The sequence below is a fragment of the Lytechinus variegatus genome, chromosome 2 (assembly GCF_018143015.1).
Source record: "Lytechinus variegatus isolate NC3 chromosome 2, Lvar_3.0, whole genome shotgun sequence".
NCBI lineage: Eukaryota > Metazoa > Echinodermata > Echinoidea > Temnopleuroida > Toxopneustidae > Lytechinus > Lytechinus variegatus.
The window spans coordinates 54,055,847-54,076,530 of record NC_054741.1 but is presented as its reverse complement, the minus strand read 5'-3'; the positions used below and the strand labels follow the sequence as shown (position 1 = coordinate 54,076,530).

At 36.4% G+C, this 20,684-nt stretch overlaps 1 protein-coding gene across 1 annotated transcript in view; it reads right to left on the bottom strand.

Moving 5' to 3' along the window:
- Positions 1 to 4,498: 4,498 nt before the first annotated feature.
- Positions 4,499 to 20,684, bottom strand: part of LOC121408381 (leucine-zipper-like transcriptional regulator 1) — a 36,598-nt gene continuing 20,412 nt past the window's right edge. Inside the window, exons 8-18 of the mRNA XM_041599839.1 lie at positions 16,377 to 16,516; positions 14,541 to 14,687; positions 14,041 to 14,095; positions 12,679 to 12,882; positions 11,760 to 11,876; positions 10,365 to 10,592; positions 8,815 to 9,100; positions 7,412 to 7,596; positions 6,557 to 6,654; positions 5,748 to 5,934; positions 4,499 to 5,419 (exon numbers count right to left, since the gene is read on the bottom strand). Coding sequence (XP_041455773.1) covers positions 5,240 to 5,419; positions 5,748 to 5,934; positions 6,557 to 6,654; positions 7,412 to 7,596; positions 8,815 to 9,100; positions 10,365 to 10,592; positions 11,760 to 11,876; positions 12,679 to 12,882; positions 14,041 to 14,095; positions 14,541 to 14,687; positions 16,377 to 16,516 — 1,827 coding nt within the window. The 3' untranslated portion in view covers positions 4,499 to 5,239. The remainder of the gene's footprint in view (positions 5,420 to 5,747; positions 5,935 to 6,556; positions 6,655 to 7,411; positions 7,597 to 8,814; positions 9,101 to 10,364; positions 10,593 to 11,759; positions 11,877 to 12,678; positions 12,883 to 14,040; positions 14,096 to 14,540; positions 14,688 to 16,376; positions 16,517 to 20,684) is intronic.

The following is a 20,684-nucleotide window of genomic DNA, read 5'->3' as shown; positions in this document are numbered from 1 at the left end:
GAACTGATGACATCACTCACTATTTCTTTTGTATTTTATTATATGAAATATGAAATGTTTTGATTTTGTGAAATGAAGTTTCATTCCTTCCTGAACACGTGGAATTCCATTATTTCAACATTTTGTGCTTCTTTTAAATTCTAATTATGCTGTCAGTGACTAGTACGCTTTCTTATATTGTATTGTTTGAATACAGATCACATTACTGTCCTTGTACCAAAGCTAAAGACAAGCTTTAATGTCAATGTTCCACAACTGCTATTCGTATAGTATGAATGTCTCCATCCTTCAACAATAATTCTTTCTTTTGCTGCCGAGGTGTTTTGTGTGCCTTTTGTTCCATGTCTAAAAAGGCATTCATACTATCATTGTCAATGATACCTTCTCTGGTATGTAAAAACAAACCTGTTTTTATATAATGCAATGTTGTTTCGGGAAGATATGTTATATATATTTTTTGAATCTCAACATATGTATATATCATACAGATATAATTGATCAACCAAAGTGGGTTTGTAAATTGCTGTTAATTGCAGAAGCAAAATTTGAAATGTGCAACATAATTGTACTGCATGTTATTGCACATACCTACCAACTGTCACTATGTAATAAGAATATTCTGATTTTATTTTCTTCAATTTTACGACCCCATTATATTGAAATGTTTTTTATTGAAATTTGAATAAATCATCACATATCAAGTCAGTTGACTTAAATTCAGGGGTTGGTCATATTTACCATGGATATGCGTTATGTATTGAACAATTTGAATACTGAGTTGCACATCTTGCTTGGAATCAGTGCTAAATGTTGATCCATATATGTTTAGCAATGAATATTTTACAAATTTTAGAAAGGAAATGTTGCGTGCCCTCTTTTACTGCATAATTTCTTTGTGTACTATATAGATCTAGTCGTCTTTATTATTAGCTTTCTGATCAGGAAGGAAACGCTTTTAAGAAGGCAAGTCTATGTCTGCCTCATTCATATATCTCGACCACAAATTTGTTTCCAACTAAAGGTGATATTTGACTTAAGAGGTCAACAATATATATATCTTGCCAATCTGGTCCAGAAAACTGCTTCTACTCAGAGTATGATTCATGCAGACTTGACTGAAAGTATGTAAGGACCATCCATGTGGAATGGTGGAGTGCCACACATTACAAACACATACACACTGTCTCATGACCGTTCCAATAGTTGTGGGGGGGGGGGGTGTTTAAAATGACGATCTGTGAGATCACACTCTTTGTATTTGATCACCTCCAGATGTACTTTCCCTTCAACTTGGCCCTATGAATTACTTATCAATTATGCCGTCATGTTATGAAATTGTACCATGAGTTTAGATTTCAATTTCTACATTTATTTATTTTCCTTGTAAAGGAGAGAGCAAATAAAACAAATCAGAAGTCATGGATATTGTGGTATACATGTTTCTTATTTTTGCATCAACATAAAATAAATAACAATACTCTAATTCATACAATACATGTAAAAAATATTGTTTTATATCAAATTAGTACAAAAAGCCAATTCTTGGAACATGGAATTAGCATGCATTTCTTGAATCATGATAAGAATATAAAATGGTTGTAGTATATATTTAACCTTCCAGCGTAAATTACTTTCTTCCATGCACAGATGAATAAGTGTTTGATAATTCTTAAAGGAGAATGAAACCATTGGAACAAGATAGCTTGTGTGAAAACAGAAAAATCAAAGAATAAGAACAAAGAAAGTTTGAGAAAAATTGGACAAATAATGAGAAAGTTATGAGCATTTGAATATTGCGATCACTAATTCTATGGAGATAGCAAATTGGCAATGCGACAAAGATGTGTGATGTCACTTGTGAACAACTCTCCAATTACTTTAGTATATATTTCACTTGAATTGCCTCTTTTATCACATCTATCCATAGATCATAATGTTCTTTCTACATGAGGGCATGTAATACATATTTTTTAAGAATACATCATGGATAACGAGTTTGTATCATCATAAGAAAAAGCAAAAAGAGACATTTTGAGGGTATTTTATAGTCCACCAAGGGGAAAGTTGTTCATCAGTGACATCACACATCCTTGTCGCACTGCCAATGGGAGGATCTCCATAGCATTAGTGATTGCAATATTCAAATGCTCATAACTTTCTCATTATTTGTCCGATTTTTCTCAAACTTTCTTTATTCTTATTCTTTGATTTTTCTGTTTCTACACAAGCCTATTTGTTCCAAAGGTTCCATTCCCCTTTAATAAAAAAAAGCACTAAAAAACAGATGTACTGAAGCTTTTCCATGTAATTATCAGCCATTTCTAATCACTTGATAGACAATCAAGAAGCAGTATTGTTCATCTTGGTTCAAGGTTCTCAGCCGAGCGAGCAAGTTTCATGCACCTCTGCATGCTCAAGTCATCATATATTCAGCTCACTGACCTCATTCTAAAAAGGAGTTGGTAAAGAACACTTGCATTATTTCAGCATCCGTTGATCGAATGGGCAGTACCGAGCCTCGTTTTATTTACCTTGAAAACCAATCACAGCTTCTCATTCAGCCTCAACCGTTTTCTTCTGATCTATTATATTTTGTTTTGTATTTGGCGGTGTTCATCGATGTGATTTTACTTGTCAGAGTGCACGTTGAAAAGCTTCAGTATGTCCATGATCTTTTTCTCTGAAATACATTCATATGTAATAGCCAAATATGGCACAAATCTTAAAATTGCACTATTACTGCCTTGACATAATGAACTGAAGTGAAATTTTGTTAAAGTGAAAAGAGAAAGCTATGAAAAATGATATGTGGCATTTATTACAAAATCAATGTATGATAAATCCCTTGGGTTTGTTTTATCATAAGAATCAGTGTCAGCTATTAACATCAGGTTCATAAAGAATGGATACGACACATCTCTCTTCCTCCTCTCTTGGTCTCTCTCTCTCTTGCTCTCTTTATTTTACATTCGATGTACCAAGTATCTGCCTTTAAAGGTGGTAAAACCTACAAACATCAGAAACGTTGAAGCTGGTACATGACCATGTAAATAGTAAGCATAAATACATGTAATCACTGTAGGTGAAGGTGATGGACAAGCTATTACTTCCAAGGCGAGCTCGATGTCGATATCTTCCAAAACACTGCAGAGGAAAGACTGTAAATTCATAGTTTGCCTATCACCATCACCAATAATGATCATTTTCTTTGTATTCCACATCTGTAATTATTTACCAATAAATGAAGGAAACAATATTAATAATCCTTTGCAAGAAAGAATCTTAGTATGTATAAAATAAAACATTATAGCCATTCACGTTGCAGCATTATTTCAATGACGGTAAGCTGTCCGAATTTCCTGTGAACAGAGAAAACATTTTCAACTCGATCAGTAAATAGATCAGTGCCCACAGCATAATTTGTGTCTCATGCAGAATTTGTATGCGTTGAAATATACTTGCACACAGCACTCCCTGGTGCGGCAGACATAGATAAATACAAAGGTACTAGACACGTTTTCTCATGACTACAGCCACTGAAGGTTTCTCAAGATCAAACAACCATGACCCCAAAAAGGAAAAATTGACACCCACCTTCCAGTTGTATTGCTCGATGATAAATGAAACCCTTCATTTCTGGATTGGTGGAATGTAAGATTTAAGGCATGGGAAATATTTAAACTGGTATTAAAGTATTCAACCTCATGTTGATTTGATACTAACTTCATATTTCCATATCACAGAACTCTTTCACAATGCTGAAAATACAGCTTTGATAATACAAACTCTTAAGCTTCTCATAGCTCAATAACAGCCTCAAAGCAGAATGATTTCAGTCTCAACTGACCTTTAGACCCTGTTACATAATGTCATCAGTTGGAAAGACAATTAGCCAATCAAAATCAATTACTTGAAGTTAGTTAGCATTGCTGACAATGAAAAGGGTTATGCAATCGAGACAAGTTGGTCCATGCTTCTTTATAATTCAATGAATTTAAGCCTTGCTGTAATCTACGGTTTATTAACAAATTTTTGACATTTGAGTTTGCAGTTCTAAAATTACAACATAAATTATACGCCAGACAAAAATTGATCGAAATGCAATTGCATGTACAAATCTTTTTTAAAACTTGCATTTCCAAACAAAACTCATAAATATATGATTATTTTTACTTTCAATTATTAAATTCATTTGATTGTATGCTACTCATGATCAAAATGGGTTTCCCCCATAAGAAATTTGAAAAACAAATCCAAAAATTGCACACTAAAACTTTTATCCTGTAAAGAGTAGACAGATAATTAGTAGAATTTGGTCCTTTTATTCAATGAATTAAATCAGAATTTTATACATGAATTAGCATCATTGATCCATGTAGACATTTTAAGAGCATTAAACTATAATTTGATAAATTAGAATAATCTTTGTGACAAAAATGAAAAATACTAATTTTGTTTAAACATGTGTTTGACTACTATTAAATTTTTTTTTTTTGGGGGGGGAGGGGCGGGGCGTCCTCTGAGTTGTTTTCTTTCGAAGTAACAATTTGAAATCCTCTCATTATAGATATATCTGGCAAGAATACTAGCATAAAAAAAACAACTATAATTCATAAAGGGAAAGTCCACTCTGATGTCAAGTTGGTTTTTATAAAAACAGAAAAAAGAAAAAAAAAATTGGGGATCAGCTTCCCAATTTAGGTAATGTATGCATGTGTGAGAGAGGGATGGAGGTGTGAAGTGTTCAGAGTAAAAAATGGCAGTGACCTCAATTTAATTTGCACGCAGTCAAGAGGCCATCTACTTTTAAATGAATTTTTGCCAAACCTCCACAATTTTTGGAAAATTTGATGAAATTAAGGATAAGGGAAGGTTGTCTCCTTTTATTAAAACCAATTAGACATTAGTGTGACCTTCCCATTAAATAGAATAAAGTATATACAAAATAAAGGTAAATCTGCCTCTGTAGACTCTCGGGGAAACAGAAACCTCTCGACTTAAAACAAAACTTGACTCAAAAGATGTAATTAATATGTGTTTCATATTCCAGTTTTTTCAAATGCTTCAACCACTATTCAGCTTATGGAAGGTGAACATTTCATAAGCAGGCTATGAATGATGTACACAATGATAAAAGGAATGGGCGATTCCAGCTTGTGGAAATAGCATCCACATCATGAAGACGAGCTATACCAAGTGCCCAAGTTCATCCCCCTCAAGAGTTGTCTCCACATCGGCACTAGCCCCAGCCTTCCATGGCGTATCTCTCTGCCCGTGATCCACTCCATGTTCCCTGATCCTGGGGTGAAAGATCCTGTCCCAGGTGAACTTTGAGCTCTGACATGCGCCTAGCAAGGGATGTGATGATCTCATGAAGGAGCTCTTTGCTGAGGAGGCGCATCTTGGGGTTGTGAGCAACCTGGATAATAAGGAAATCATAGGGGAAAACAAATACATTATTCATTTGTGCTTTTTTTCACTTTAATTATTTGTCATTTGTGTTTAAGATAGAAACAAGAAATCAAAACTATCGAATGTGGATAACTTTGAAAGTAAAGTTTTTCTACTTCGGTACATCTGGCACAAACAATTGTTGCATTCAGTTATCAGATGCAGAGGACAAAGGAACATGCGCAATGCAATATTTCCTGTCAGTATCGAATGCATCAACACCTGCCCCATCTCCTTCCTCCAACAAGAGCGGGAGGGCGGATTTACGAAGACCATTGCAGCCATGAAACCAATACCTTTGGGAAGCTTCTGACGATGATTTTGAGGGCGTGGTCTTTCATGTCCTTGGCTCCGACCCGGTCAGCAGCATCGAGTATCTGGACCACATTCTGGATGGAGATGTTCACCTCCAGGTTCTCCTTGCAGAAGGCTTGGATCCGATTATTGGCGAAACCAAAGAAGTCAGGTGCACAGAACAGGTAGCTGGTAGTGGAGTCAAGGATCAAACTAACAATCAATTTATCTGTTCTATGTCACATCGTTCCGTGATTACTTTTGCTACTTGCAGGTAACTCGCATCAACAGTATGATTTCACGCACAGTTGCCCACAGGAGCGCACACAAGTCTGATTTGCCAGCAGACAAGTTTTGAATAGGCTCATAAACTTTGTTGCGGGTGAGTTACGGGTGCACACACTTAGGGAGGAATAAAACTTTATTTCACATGACAATGAAGAGAAAATTTTCGAATTTCATACAATGAAATACAAAAGAAATAGTGAGTGGTGTCATCAGTCCACTCATTTTCATATAACTGTTTGTGAAATTAAGCAAAACTTAAAATGTCATAACTTATTTTACATCCGATTTTGATGAAATTGTCAGCACGATGCTATTTTTCTCTATTCAATTCAACATTTTCTTGGGGTGGACTTGTCCTACAAAGTTGCTCTTAACTTTAATATGCATATATCTTGGGGTGGACATGTCCTTTAAAGTCGTTCTTATTATTGATATGAATACCTTTATGAAATGCCCATCTGGGATTGATTTATTCAAGTTCTTAATTTGAATAAAAATTTATGGTTGTACATGTAAAGGATACAGTGAATCTTCAGCAGGCATTGCTATGGCACCATAGTAGATATACCTCAGAAGAGAGTCAAAGGCTTGTCTGGAAGGTATGGTGTCTCCTATCGTTACCTGTTGGGATTCCATGGCAACAAAATACAAATTATATTTGTGATTCACACTCGTGCTGTACAGATATAGACTGGTGACAGTTTAACAAACATAACTATAAAACCAAATATTTATGCACAAAATATTTGAATAGTTCTACTAAAAGTGGGGATGAGGACATAATACACATTGTTCACACAAAATATCACTTTTCAATGGGGAAAAAAAGAGCAATAAAGGAAAAGTATTGTTCTTCCAGTGCAAGTATGATGTGAATGAGCTGAAGATAAACACGGTCTCCATATTTTGACTTTCCCCCTTCGCCCTCTCAATAAAGAATATAATCATTTTTGAACTTACAAAAGTATATGATTCAAATTAACAATAATATCAATGAAATTTAAAAGCTACTTGATCATGGATTTTATACTCAAAATTATAAAGAACTCAAAAGCACCATTTATGTTTAATTTGCAGCCATTTGAGAGGCTAAAAAATTGGGGACTCTCCCTGTTTTTTTCACACCTTCATTCTGTGTGTTGAATGTAGACAACTACAATGTTTGGCAAGCCCAGCGAAACATCTTTATAGGAAGCAATATTTTATCACCTGACTTCACAAATAAATATCTAACAGATGGCAGAACTTGAATACCTTTAAATATAATCGTTTTCCAGTGGGGTTCACCAACTTCTTAACACCACTGTATATGAACGCATTCACATAATACAGCATACATATAGTCACACATATACATGTATAATTAGTGAATACGTACATTAACGATGTTGTTCTCTGGCATGAAAGATCTAAACATTGCTTCAAAATAGGAGCTCCTTGCAGCAAGAATGGGTTTATGAGCAGGAATGGGTGTGCCATCAAGCATCAGGGTGATACAAGAATAGTCCGTGCCTGTCTTGCTCTTTAGAAACGACTCCATGTCATGTTGTAAGGTAGTCATAGCTGGAATCAACCAAAAGAGATTTACATATTACAAACCAAAGGTTTCTACATCTGAAATTATCATATTGAAGGGACAATGATCTGATTAAGTTTAATAGTGAACAAGAGCGTCGCTGGGGCAAGCACATAATACGCCCGCCTGTAACGTAGAAAATTTAATCATTGGTCGAGCAAGAAAAGTGGAAGGTGGCGACTTGACCTTTGGACCTCAAAATCGATAGAATTCCTGGTATCCATGCTAGTATCATACACACCAAATTATATGACCCTAGGTTAAGTTGAACTAAAGTTATCGCGTTTACATTGACTTTAGAAGGGTAAGATGAAAACATGTCACTCTGATCTTGACCTTTTGACCTCAAAATCAACAGACAGACAGACATCGAGCGTGATACCATAATAATACGTCCCGTCACTGAGACCAAAAAATGGGCAGCAGTTAGCATTCTGACATAGATGAAATGGAAGTTCGATGTCAGCACACACAGAATTTCACGGTTGCACATTCAGAGACACATGCAAAATTTCATAAGTATCACTGATGAACAAATTCTGATAAAGTCAGGTATAAATTGGCTTGACATTGTACGGAAAAAAATTTGAAAATTTATTGAAATGAACTGTGACCTCTGACCTTGGAAATCACAATTTGAATTCCATTCGTGTTATAGTGTCATCTAAAACATCAAGGATACATTTTTGTTGCATACAGACAGCAATGTACATATACGGTAGATGGTCTTATTTTCATAGTTCTAAACATCAACATTTTAAAAGTTATCGAGCGGAATAATTATTACTTTATGCCTGAAAATAATACTTAAACCCTCTTGTGACCTTTGCTACAAAAATGCGACAGACAGTGGCTAGGGTGTGGTTGAGGGAGGCTTTGAGGCCACATTTCGCAAGATCTCTGCCTGATCCAGAGTCACAAGTACAGAGTCTATGGGCGGTTTTCTTCAGCGGCCTTGCGAGTTGGAAGTACCACCTTAACTACATCCCTGGACAGTGGGCTTGCCATAATTATTATTGTCACATTAATACAACAGCAGACTAAACATCCTTATAACTCATCTACATGGGAAATTCACTATTCTAATGGTCCAATCCAGAATTGGAATATTGATTGACATCCAAAACCTCCTGTTATCCCAGGGTGACATCAGCTGGAAAGATAAAGACACCATAGGATTAAAAAATGATATGAGGAGTACTTACAATCTTTGTCAAATTGTGGCATCTTGTCGTGTTGGTACGGTCTTCCTGCCGCGAGCTGTCTCCTCCTCACCACTTCCACCATGAGGGGTTGGGCTAACTGCTCAAACTCCTTGCTCATCACGATGCCATTGTAGTTGCTCTCCTTCACAACAAAGTTAAGGCAGAACTCTTTGATGAAATCAAGCTGCAACCTGTCCGAGTACTGCAGCACTTGAAGAACGTTACAGTGACCGATTGAAACCCAGAGGTAATGGACGCACATGTACTCCAACTTGCGAAGAGAAAACTGTAAGAAAGAACACAGAGCATGTTGTTATTTTGTCCCATGGATAGTACACACACACAGTCAGACTGGCTTTAGTGACCATCTGTAGTGTAGGACTATAGGTTTGGTTTCCCTTCAATAATTTTTCCTCAATGTATTATACAATAACCTACATCTTCATAAGATCACCTGCTTATAGGCCACCGTACACGTTGCGACTCGACTGGTCTACGACTGGCTTGCAACTGAGTGAGGGGAGATGTGACGTCACAGCTCTTGTCAGCTTGAGCGTCGCAGACCTGTCAGAGACAAGTTGCAAGGAAAATTGTAAGGATTTGACTTGTCGAATCCTTATGACTGGATCGCAAGCTCAATCCAACTTCCAGCCAATCAAACAGCAGATTTGCACGACGCGCATATGATAAACAACGCGCATACGCAGTAGTAAGTGCACTTTCTCAGTTGCTAAAAAGCAAAAAGCGCATGCATGAGTCGCAGATTGGATTGACGAGGCTTATGACTACCTTGTGATTCACCTCCCCTCACTCAGTTGCAAGCCAGTCACAGACCAGTCGGGTCATAAGGTGTGAGGTGGCCTTAAGACCACTTTTGGGGTCACCCTGGGGCAGTCTACAGATTTCACATAAGCAGGTTTCTCTCAATCAAACCTTTTCTCTCTTTGAAAAATAACAAGTGAAACATAATACAATAAAGCAGTAGTATTTAATCTGATATAGAAATATAGGATTTTTTTATTTTTTGTTAAAGTTAATATATATACATATATACTGATAATACAAGGTAACAAAAGGTCAAGTTTATGGATGCTATGTTTACATGCCATAACACCTCTCTCATTTACCTTGGGGGGCATTGGTGCCACTTTCAATTTCCAACATTTGTGCTGTAATTACAAAATGTGCCCTTTATAAAAATGCCCTTTACCCTAAATTTGAAGCAGTAGATTGAATCTAATTATTCCTGTAAAACGTGCACATAAACGTATAATTGATTGATATATTCTTCAAATACAAGTTTCAAGGAAGAAAGAAATGAAATGATCTGACCATTTACTCTTGAAATTCCGACAAAATATGATTTTTCATAAAAAAATATTCAGTATTTAATGGCATTTAACCAGAGATTCAGGAATTAAATGTTGAGCTTTGATATACCATATCTTTATAAGGCTTTATTTGCCTAGAGCTGCACAAAAGCAGAAAGGAGCCGGTGTTAAACTCATTAAAACAAACACTAAAATGACAGATAAAGTATGTTCACCTACCTGCTTAGATAGGCGATAGACATCCATGAGCAGCAAAAGGAAGTCCGTGTTCCGATCATCAAATCCTTGGAGTTTGCTGTCAACCTTGTCTGTGTAGAGGAACCACAACAAGACCTCGAATGCCTCTGGTCTGGCATCTATCACATGTACCTGGGCTATACAGGGGATGTTCTTTTTAGAACTGGTAGCACCATTGGTCGATTCATCACCCTCTTGGTCCGGTGGGTTCTAGATGGTGAGAGAGGGGGTAGAAACGGAGTAAGGGAGAGAGACAGAGGAGAGAGAAAGAGAGTTGGTCAAGGAAAGAGAGGAAGAAGAATTGACAGGTAAGAAAGAGGGAGCGGGGAAGAGAGGGTGGAGGGAACAAGAGAAAGGGGAGAGAGAGGAATCAATAAGGAGGCAGGAACACATACAGAGAAAACAAGAAGGAAAGGGCATTAAACAAGAATATAAAAATGTCATACATGTATGAGAGGAAAAATAGGGAGGAGCAGGCAGGGGTCACTGATAGTCTAGAACTGAACCAATAGCATCCAAGCTTTTCAAATCTGAACTGGACATATAGAATGGTCTTTTATATTCTTTTACAAAACTTCATACCTTAAATGGAAATAATGTCCCCTCCCTGCTAGCATGAAAGATGTAGGATAATACATTTTGAACACATTCAGGTACAAAGAATCAGCTATCAGAAGAACAGAGAGGAGACAGGATGGGGATAGATGTGAGGGTAAATATAGAAATTTCTGTTTCTGTTTATGGTAAGTCCCGTAGGAACTCCGCAGGTCAAGCTGGTATATAACCACTTATAGGAAACATTTTAAGTCTAAAGGCCACCGCACACCTTACGACTGTTCGCGATCCAATTTTGGAACAAATCGCATTTTGCTCATTTTCTGAAAATGTGAACGGAACATATCGCTTTATTTGAGGTTAAAATCAAGTGAAAGAATACTAATATAAACATTTTGAAAGATCGCAAGCCTTTATTTTGGAGTAAAGACCAAATTAGTTTCAAATCGTAGCCAATTGTACAACTGCTTTGACGTCTTTATTTCTTTTTATTCTATGAAGGATTATGGCATAGTCACAGATTTGAACATAGGGATTCTTACAATGATTTAGAACATTACACAGAAAGATATTCCAAGTCTCAATATTAGCATCGAATTCTACTAAATTCTATTCTGGAATCGGGTAGAAGACCAATCGTAAGTTGTGTGGTCGCCTTAAGTTAATCAGGCATAGTGGCTGACCTTACAAAGACAACAGACATTACTCTTGGGTATTTCCATCAAAGTGGAGACAATGGCAGAGCAGGGATTCGAACTCACAACATTATGGTTACGAGTCCAATGCTCTACCAGTAGAAAAAAAAATGAAAAGGGCGATTACCTGTTCGTTACTTTGATCGACATTAAGCTGCCTCTCTTTGGCTTGTTCTATTTTCACCCTCAGGTGTTGACATCTAGCTGCAATGATGGCTGCATGGGCAGGGATCACTACAGCACTCTGACAACAGACAAAAAAATACACAGTTGTACATTTCAATGCATTGTGGTGTTAACCATTCAAACAAAAATTTAACCAGATGGATTCTCTATGACTATGACTACATACTGTCAAAATTCATGCCTTTTGAGATGTTGATGTTGCTGGCTTTCCACAGTTGTGGCTGATGGGATCAATCGCAACTCTTTGTAAGACTGGGCCCAGATCATCACCATTCATACATGAGCTATGTTTGAAGTTGTTCCACTTGAATCATTCCCTCATTTTTTGTGAAAACAAGATGTTTCTGCGTATGTTATGACAACTTTGACCTTTAACCTTATGACCCTGAAATATAATCAGATCCCTGTCCCTCCAATATAGAAAGCTATCTTGGGGGGCATTTCACAGAGTTAAGAATGACTTAGAATCATTCTTAAATGCTGATGCACACATGATATGTAACGTGCATGGTTTATACAATGTAGTGCTCTTCCTCTTACCATGAGTTTGACAAATGCGGTGATGCCTTTTATACCAAACAACTGGGAATTTTAGTTCGGTTCTAAGTTGCACTTAAATCTTTGTGAAACACCCCCCTTATATAGCAAAGACAGGTGATTTAAATGAAATATTTTCTTGGAAACACACCAAATTTTACCTTATTGGTAATCCCCCCCCCCTTACACTGACAAATTTCACACCATACTTTTAAAGTACAATTAAGAGTACTTGTTTTCATCATTTGCACCATTATTAAGAGTACACAAATATTACACAAGTGATCAATTTTGGAAGACATGAAATGATATGCTGGTTTCACCTCTCCAACAATGAACTCCACATCGGTAAACTGTCGATTGATGAGGAGCTTTCCAAAATCATCTTTTAGGGTGCATTGTGGGTAGGATGAGAACTGGAAGCGGTACATCTCGGCACTGCGGATGTTGTTATCCACGGTCCCTCCAAAGATCAACATGGCATCCCCTATCACACAGGCAGCGTGGAAAAGACGACCTGATGGGCACTGGATTAATTCAAGTTTATATGTACAATTTTATTGAACAGTACAAAACTGTCAAACACAGACAAGATTAAAACAGAGAATTGTAAGATAATATAATACAAGAAGCAGAGTTTCATTTGATACCCATCGCTCCAATGAAAAACAAACAAATCTAAGACATTAAAGCACTATGTCCCAAATAGGGTCCTCGTAGAAAGGTGGTCAAAACATGGACAAATGGTCCTCAAAGAAAAGTGGTTAAAAAAAGTAGTCAATACATCGACAAATGGTCCTTATAGAAAGTTGGACAAAGGCTCCTTATAAAACGGTGGTCAATACAATTTGGACAAATCGTCCTTATAGAAAGGTGGATAAGGGCTCCTTATAAAACGGTGGTCAATACATGAACATATTGTCCTTATTGAAAGTTGGAATAAGGCTGGTTTTAAAACGGTGGTCAATACATGGACGAATGGTCTGCTTACCGGGATATCCCCATGGATCTGTGTGTGACTCTTGTCATCAAAATTTCAATTTACTGGACAGTCCAGCGAATTAAAATTTTGATGTTAAACTTCCTGTAACTTCTTTGTGACTGAGCCAATACTTAAAAATGCCCATGAAGGACATGAGTAATAAATTAGGAAGTTTTGTTTAATTCCATCTCATTTTCAATGGTCTTTCTTTTGTTATTTGGGACTTTGGATTCAGAAACCAACTGATGTAAGAGGCTGTAGTCTCTCTGTGATTGAACCAATCTCTTAATTATTGACATGTGCTTAGTAAAGATTAGCGAAGCTAGCCTGTATAAAAAAAAATTGTTCATTATGACTGAGTGGAATTCGCACAGTGCCCTTGTTTGATCAGTTTCTTTTGGGACTAAGTTTAGAGAGGTGGTCAATACATGGATAAATGTTCCATATAGTAGGTTGGTAAATGTAACCAGAGCTGCCAACCTGAACAAGAACATTTCAGTATTTTCAAGGCTGAAAATCAGTATTTTGGTGAGGAAATTAGTATTTTCACAGGAATACCATAGGACAACACCTTAACTGAAACTTAAGAAATCAGTATTTTGCATGAAACCATCAGTATTCTTTTCTATTTTCAGTACTAAATACGGAAAATCATTACTACTTGGCAGCTCTGTGTAATTGATGCAAACTGAAAGGAACTCACCTGACTATCAGAAGATGGTTTGATAACACTCCATGTCCCATCATCTATGTCATAGCTGCATAAATAAGAAAAGAGAAAGCGATGATTGAGATAAAGTGTCTCAGTTGGATATGCTTTGCTAGTACAGTACATCTGAAAAGCTGGGTGTTACACACGAGTAGAAAGCAAAATACGCACTGAAATCTTTGAGTCAATTTTCCTTGCATTATGATGTCGCATTTTCTAATAGGAATTTAAATGTAGAATATAAGTTTTGAAATTGGCAATGCAGCAAATATCATCTACTGGCTAATTCTGCATTCACAGTGGCAGTTTTAATGCATTTTTTCCCCCTCAATAGTTATATTAACTCAAAATATGTACATGTATTAAAGAGAGGTAAAATATACCATTGCTGCCAATTTGCAGATTAAAGATGATGAATTTAGACGTCAAAAAAACTATATCATAAATTCTATTTCATTACTGTTTTATAGCCAGATGACAATTTGCACACGTACCAGTGCAACTCGTTGGGTAGCGTGTTGTCCGCTGCTCCACCAAAGACGTATAGATGTCTGTCATGTGACACCATGATGTGACCATAGCGACGCTGAGGAGGGGGTGGAGTTCCCTTCAATATGTGATCTGATGGTATCTTCCTCCATCTTAAAGTAAGAAATGAGAAGAGGAAAAATTGCACATTGCAGTCATAGGGTAAATTCATAGAATATTCGGCCATTTTAAACAAGAAATTAGGAGAGAAACCTATTGTGGTCATAAGGTGGAACCATGAAATTATTATTGAAGCAATTTTATCAGTCTAACTATACTTTCAGATTCTTTTAAATGAATCAACTACTTTGCTAGACAGTTACATCTATATTAAAGAAAAATTTGAATTCCACATTGGTAGACAGATGAAACAAAGAAATTCAGTGTCAAAGACTTGATGATCAATCAGTTGAAGAACTTCAATCTAACGATTCAATGACAAGTTCAAAGACGGGTAATGCGTAAGATTTTAGGCAGGGAACCTTGACATGGCGTGAGATCCCCAGACATTGAGTGTAGTTTGAGGATAGGCTGTCATACTGCATGTGAAAGAGATTGGGGGGGGGATGAGCACGAGTCCCTAATGAGTGCGACTAGGCATATTTATATTAGGTTTCAACTAACCAAGTGAAATATAACATATTGTTGCATTTACATCAGCGCATTTGCAATATTTTGTTTACAACTACTACAATTCTTCGCTTCTCACTTCGAGATGGCCCTATAACATCAGCTGGGTAATTAGGAGTTGCAAACAAACAGAATAAATATGGCTGGGTCCATATATAAAGCAATACAACATCATCACGTTTAATAAGGGTCAAAAATTTCACCCCCAAAAAATAAAATCTTGCCCCTCCCTAACAGCATAAATTACTTGATTTAATGTTTGAAAATGTAATATTGTGAGAATATTATGATAGAGATACAGGTTGAATTTCTTAAAGGGGAATGAAACCTTTGGAACAAAGAGGCTTGTGTAGAAACAGAAAAATCAAATAATTAAGAATAAAGAAAGTTTGAGAAAAATCGGACAAATAATGAGAAAGTTATGAGCATTTGAATATTGCAATCACTAATGCTATGGAGATCCTCCCATTGGCAATGCAACAAGGATGTGTGATGTCACCGATGAACAACTTTCCCTTTGGTGGACTATAAAATACCCTCAAAATGTCTCTTTTTACTTTTTCTTATGATGATACAAACTCTTTATCCAAGATGTATTCTCAAAAAATATGTATTACATGCCCTCATGTAAAGGAACACATGATCTATGGATAGATAAGATAAAAGAGGCAATTCAAGTGAAATATATACTCAAAGTAATGGGGAGAGTTGTTCACAAGTGACATCACACATCTTTGCCGCATTGCCAATTTGCTATCTCCATAGCATTAGTGATCGCAATATTCAAATGCTCATAACTTTCTCATTATTCGTCCGATTCTTCTCACAAACTTTTGTTGATCTGTTTCTTTGATTTTTCTGTTTTCACACAAGCTATCTTGTTCCAATGGTTTCATTCTCCTTTAAGTATTTTTATTTAACCAGCAAACCAGTAATTTGCCAAAATATTCCTGTTATCACTCAGGCCTCAACATTATCATTGTAGCCCAGTGGATTAATCTCCAGACTTTGAAACCAAGAGTCCTGGGATTGAATCCCAGCCATGGTGTAATTTCCTTCAGCAAGAAACTGATCCACATTGTGCTGCACTCAACCCAAGTGAGGTAGATAAAGGGTGCCTGATAAATGCTATATATTAATATTATTATTATTATTATAATTGTTATAGATACCTCCTTTCCTTGAAATGAAACTGATAGAGGTCATTGGTGATCTTGGCTCCACTCTGCCCTGAGAAGACGAACATACTATCTCTTGAAACAGCCACTGGGAAGTTACAGCATGTTGGAGGGTGATCGCCAGTTTGCTGTACCTGGTGAATATAAAAATTGAGAAATGAATGATCTTAATATCAAGATTAAAGGACAAGTCCACCCCAACAAAAAGTTGATTTGAATAGAAAGAGAAAAATCCAACAAGCATAACACTGAAAATTTCATCAAACTCGGATGTAAAATAAGAAAGTTATGGCATTTTAAAGTTTCACATCATTTCACAAAACAGTTATATGAACATCTCGGTCGGTATGAAAATGAGGGAACTGATGACATCACTCACTCACTATTTCTTTTGTACTTTATTATATGAAATATCCTAATTTTCTCCTCATTGTCCTGTGAAACAAAGTTTTATTTCTCCCTGAACATGTGGAATTACAATTGTTAAACATTTTATGGATCAGTCAAGTTGGTCCTTATTTTCAGATCTGTAAAAATTGAAATATTGTTTAATTCAAACAATAAAAAACAAAAGAAATAGTGAGGGACATCTGTCTCGCCCACTTATGAAAGTAACCAGAAATATCGTGATTTGTGAGGACACGCAAAAGAATTGTATCAAAACTTCATTGTGAAATTACAGGGATGAAATAACACTTGTCATAAGAATCTTGCACATAAACTTTAATATTGACCTCAAAATGACCTTTGACCATACCATGTGACCTCCGACTGCAGCATAACATGCAGGTCGCCTAAGTACATCTACCATCCAAGTTTGGTTGAAAAGTGATTTACGGTTGCAGAGTTAGGTCTCATAAGAGAGTCTTGCATGTAAACTATAACGTTGACCTGAAAATGACCTTTGACCTTACCATGTGACCTCTTACTCCAGCATAATATACACTTCCCCCCAAGTCCATCTACCATCCAAGTTTGGTTGAAAAGTGTCTTACGGTTGCAGAGTTAGGTCTCATAAGAGAGTCTTGCATGTAAGCTTTAACGTTGACCTGAAAATGACATTTGACCTTACCGTGTGACCTCTGACTGCAGCATAACATGCAGGTCCCCAAGTCCATCTACCATCCAAGTTTGGTTGAAAAGTGACTTACGGTTGCGGAGTAAGGTGTCATTAGAGAGTCTTGCATCTAAACTTTAAAGTTGACCTGAAAATGACCTTTGACCATACCATGTGACCTTTGACTGAAGCATAACATACAGGTTGCCCAAGTCCATCCACCATCCAAGTTTGGTTGAAAAATGACTTAAGGTTGTGGAGTTGTGATAAGAGGTGTCATAAGGTTTGTGACAGGCGGACGGCAGACGGACGACAAATGGACGGACATTACGCTAATATGATTCTCGGGGAGAGGGGGGGGAAGCGGTCTTCACTGAAGAAAAATGTTGTTCTCAAGTTTGTATGAGCCATCTTGCTCAATTTATTAACAATCTTTTTGAAGTACAGCATCTATTTTTCAAACTTCAATCATCGTACACAAACATTTGAATACAAATTGAAAGAGTCAGTGTTATCTTTTCTCAAGACCACTGTGATTCCATTTAAGCCTTTAAAAAGCAACATGAATCCCTTTCATCATCTACACGTACATCTGACCAATCATAAATCATAGCAATGACTAAGGAAATTCTCTTATTTGCAACTCAGACATGTCGGTAAACCTACCTTCCTCTAGTAAGGAAGACCCTAGAAATACAGGAAATTGCTGAGACAATAATTGTTTATGAATTCCATAAAACAATTTCTTTTTCTTTTCATTATATACGTGTCTAATAAGCAAAATGGCATTGATGAGCTCTCTTCCTCTTGTGAGCGGGATGATGAATGATTTGGCAAAAGTTTAAGGTTGACAAGATTGCCTGAAATGCATACATTAAGGCCTGTGGTGTCACATTGTTCCGCAACTAAGTTTTGAGCATGTTCAAATCTTTTCTCTAAGGAGTTAAGTGCATGCATGCATGCCTAAATAAATACGCATAGTTGAATGCATTTACAAGGGATTTTCAATCAAGTTCCTGGGCTACAGCAGTATTTCCTATATCCCCATCCTAGAGCTCTAGGATGTTTTATCCGGCAAGCCCTGTCTTATCCGACAGTTACTATAGTAACGGTGCTTCTCAACCAATCAGAATCCAGGAAAGTTGTCAGACGAAAATATTGATGAAACGCCCCCCTGGTGCCCATTTCATAAAGCTGTTCGTAAGTTTAGAGCGACTTTAAGAACGACTGGTGATCCTTTCTTGTGCGCCAAACCATCGTCAATGAACATTTTAGTGTATACCATTCACTACAAGAAAGGAGCACCAGTCGTTCTTTAAGTCACTCTTATCTTACAAACAGCTTTATGAAACACTCACCTGTCAAGGAAGAGTACCACAGGCTGATATGATATGACAAGATATCTCATCTTCCTTTATTTTTATTTTTTTTAATTTTTCAATTCAACCATATCAGGGGCCTGTAACACAAAGCTTAGCAATCATCGTCGAACATTATGCACATGACCCTATTATTTTATTATTCACCTTATGCGGGATGTACATGAATGCACAAACAAGATCTGTTTCAAAGGTCAAGTCCACCCCAGAAAAAGTTGATTTGGATCAATAGAGAATAATCCAACAAGCATTACACTGAAAAAAAATCATCAGAATCGGATGTAAATCAAGAAAATTATGATATTTTGAATTTTCACTTGTTTTTCCACAAGACATTGATGTGCACAACTGACTGATATTCAAATTAGAGAATCTATGAGATCCTTGACTAACTATTTCTTTTGTTTGAAGTATGCAACATTCTTCTTTTTTTAAAGCAGATTTGACAATATGGTCTGGATCAAATTGACTGAACCACAAAGAATGGTAATACCACATGTTCAGGGAGGAATTAAACTTTGTTTCATGACAATAAGGAGAAAATTAAAATACATGCATTTCATATTTCCTGTAATAAAATACAGAAGAAAGTGTGAGTCACCAGTCTGCTCATTTGCATACTGACCAGGAAGTACATGTACATATAACGTTTTTTAAATAAACAAGACTTAAAAATGTCATAACTTTTTTTATTTTATAACAAATTTTTATGAAATTTTCAGTGTTATGCTTGTTGGATTTTCTCTTTCTTTTAAAGGGGAATCCAACCCAAATAAAAACTTGTTTTTATAAGGAAAAGGAAAATCAGACAAGTTGTTAGGTGAAAGTTCGACCAATATTGGACAAACAACAAGAAAGTTATGAATTTTTAAAAGTTGTAAATATTGGTAATCACTATACCCATGGAGACTTCAAATTGGCAGCATATGGGATGTCATAGTGATGTAAGGCAAGGACTACTCTTCCATATACTCCAATACATATTAAGGCTAAAATGTCATTTTCCCCAAAAGTTTTATTTAAAATCATATTTTTCTTTCATGAGGACATAAAACAATATACTACCTGGGCTATATTTAGATTTCTGCCCCAGGGGAATGGGTACTTAGGAGAAAACCACAAATCCCTGATAATAAAGTACATGGCCTATGGGAAAGTTGTCCTTGCCACTTGTCATGATTTACTTACCCAGTTGCCAATTTGAAATCTTCATAGTATTAGTGATTTCAATCTTAAAGCAGCTATAACTTTCTTATTGCTTGTCCGATTTCTTTCAAACTTTCACCATTCTTTTTAATTCATTTTTCTTCTTCCTAACACAACATTTTGTGGCCAAGGCTGGATTCCCCTTTAAATATTCAAATCAACTTTTTGTTGGGATGGACTTGTCCTTTAAAAACAAGGAGTATTAGACTGGGCTGGAGTTGTGTCATCCCAGACACAGACAGGTAAAATTTCATGGCTGCGTCTTGCCAAAAACATATGGGTCAGACAACAACGTTGTTGCTTACTTCATTTGAGTTCTTTTTTGTCTCATACAATCGGAGACAACGGGAAGCTAAATGAGGCTAGAACATGATATGGAAACTTCAACTTTAAGTTTCATTCTGGTATGTACACCCCCCTAAAAATGTATTAATAGTGTCTTACACTGTTCCAGTATATTCCTATATTATTCATATGAATGAGTACATGTATACGGTATACGTCCTAAAACTGTTTTGGATGGAGTGTATGATAAGAAATAAAGATAAATACACAGAAATACAAGTTATGGAAGGGAACATGTATATACGTCCTAAAACTGTTTTGGATGGAGTGTATGATAAGAAATAAAGATAAATACACAGAAATACAAGTTATGGA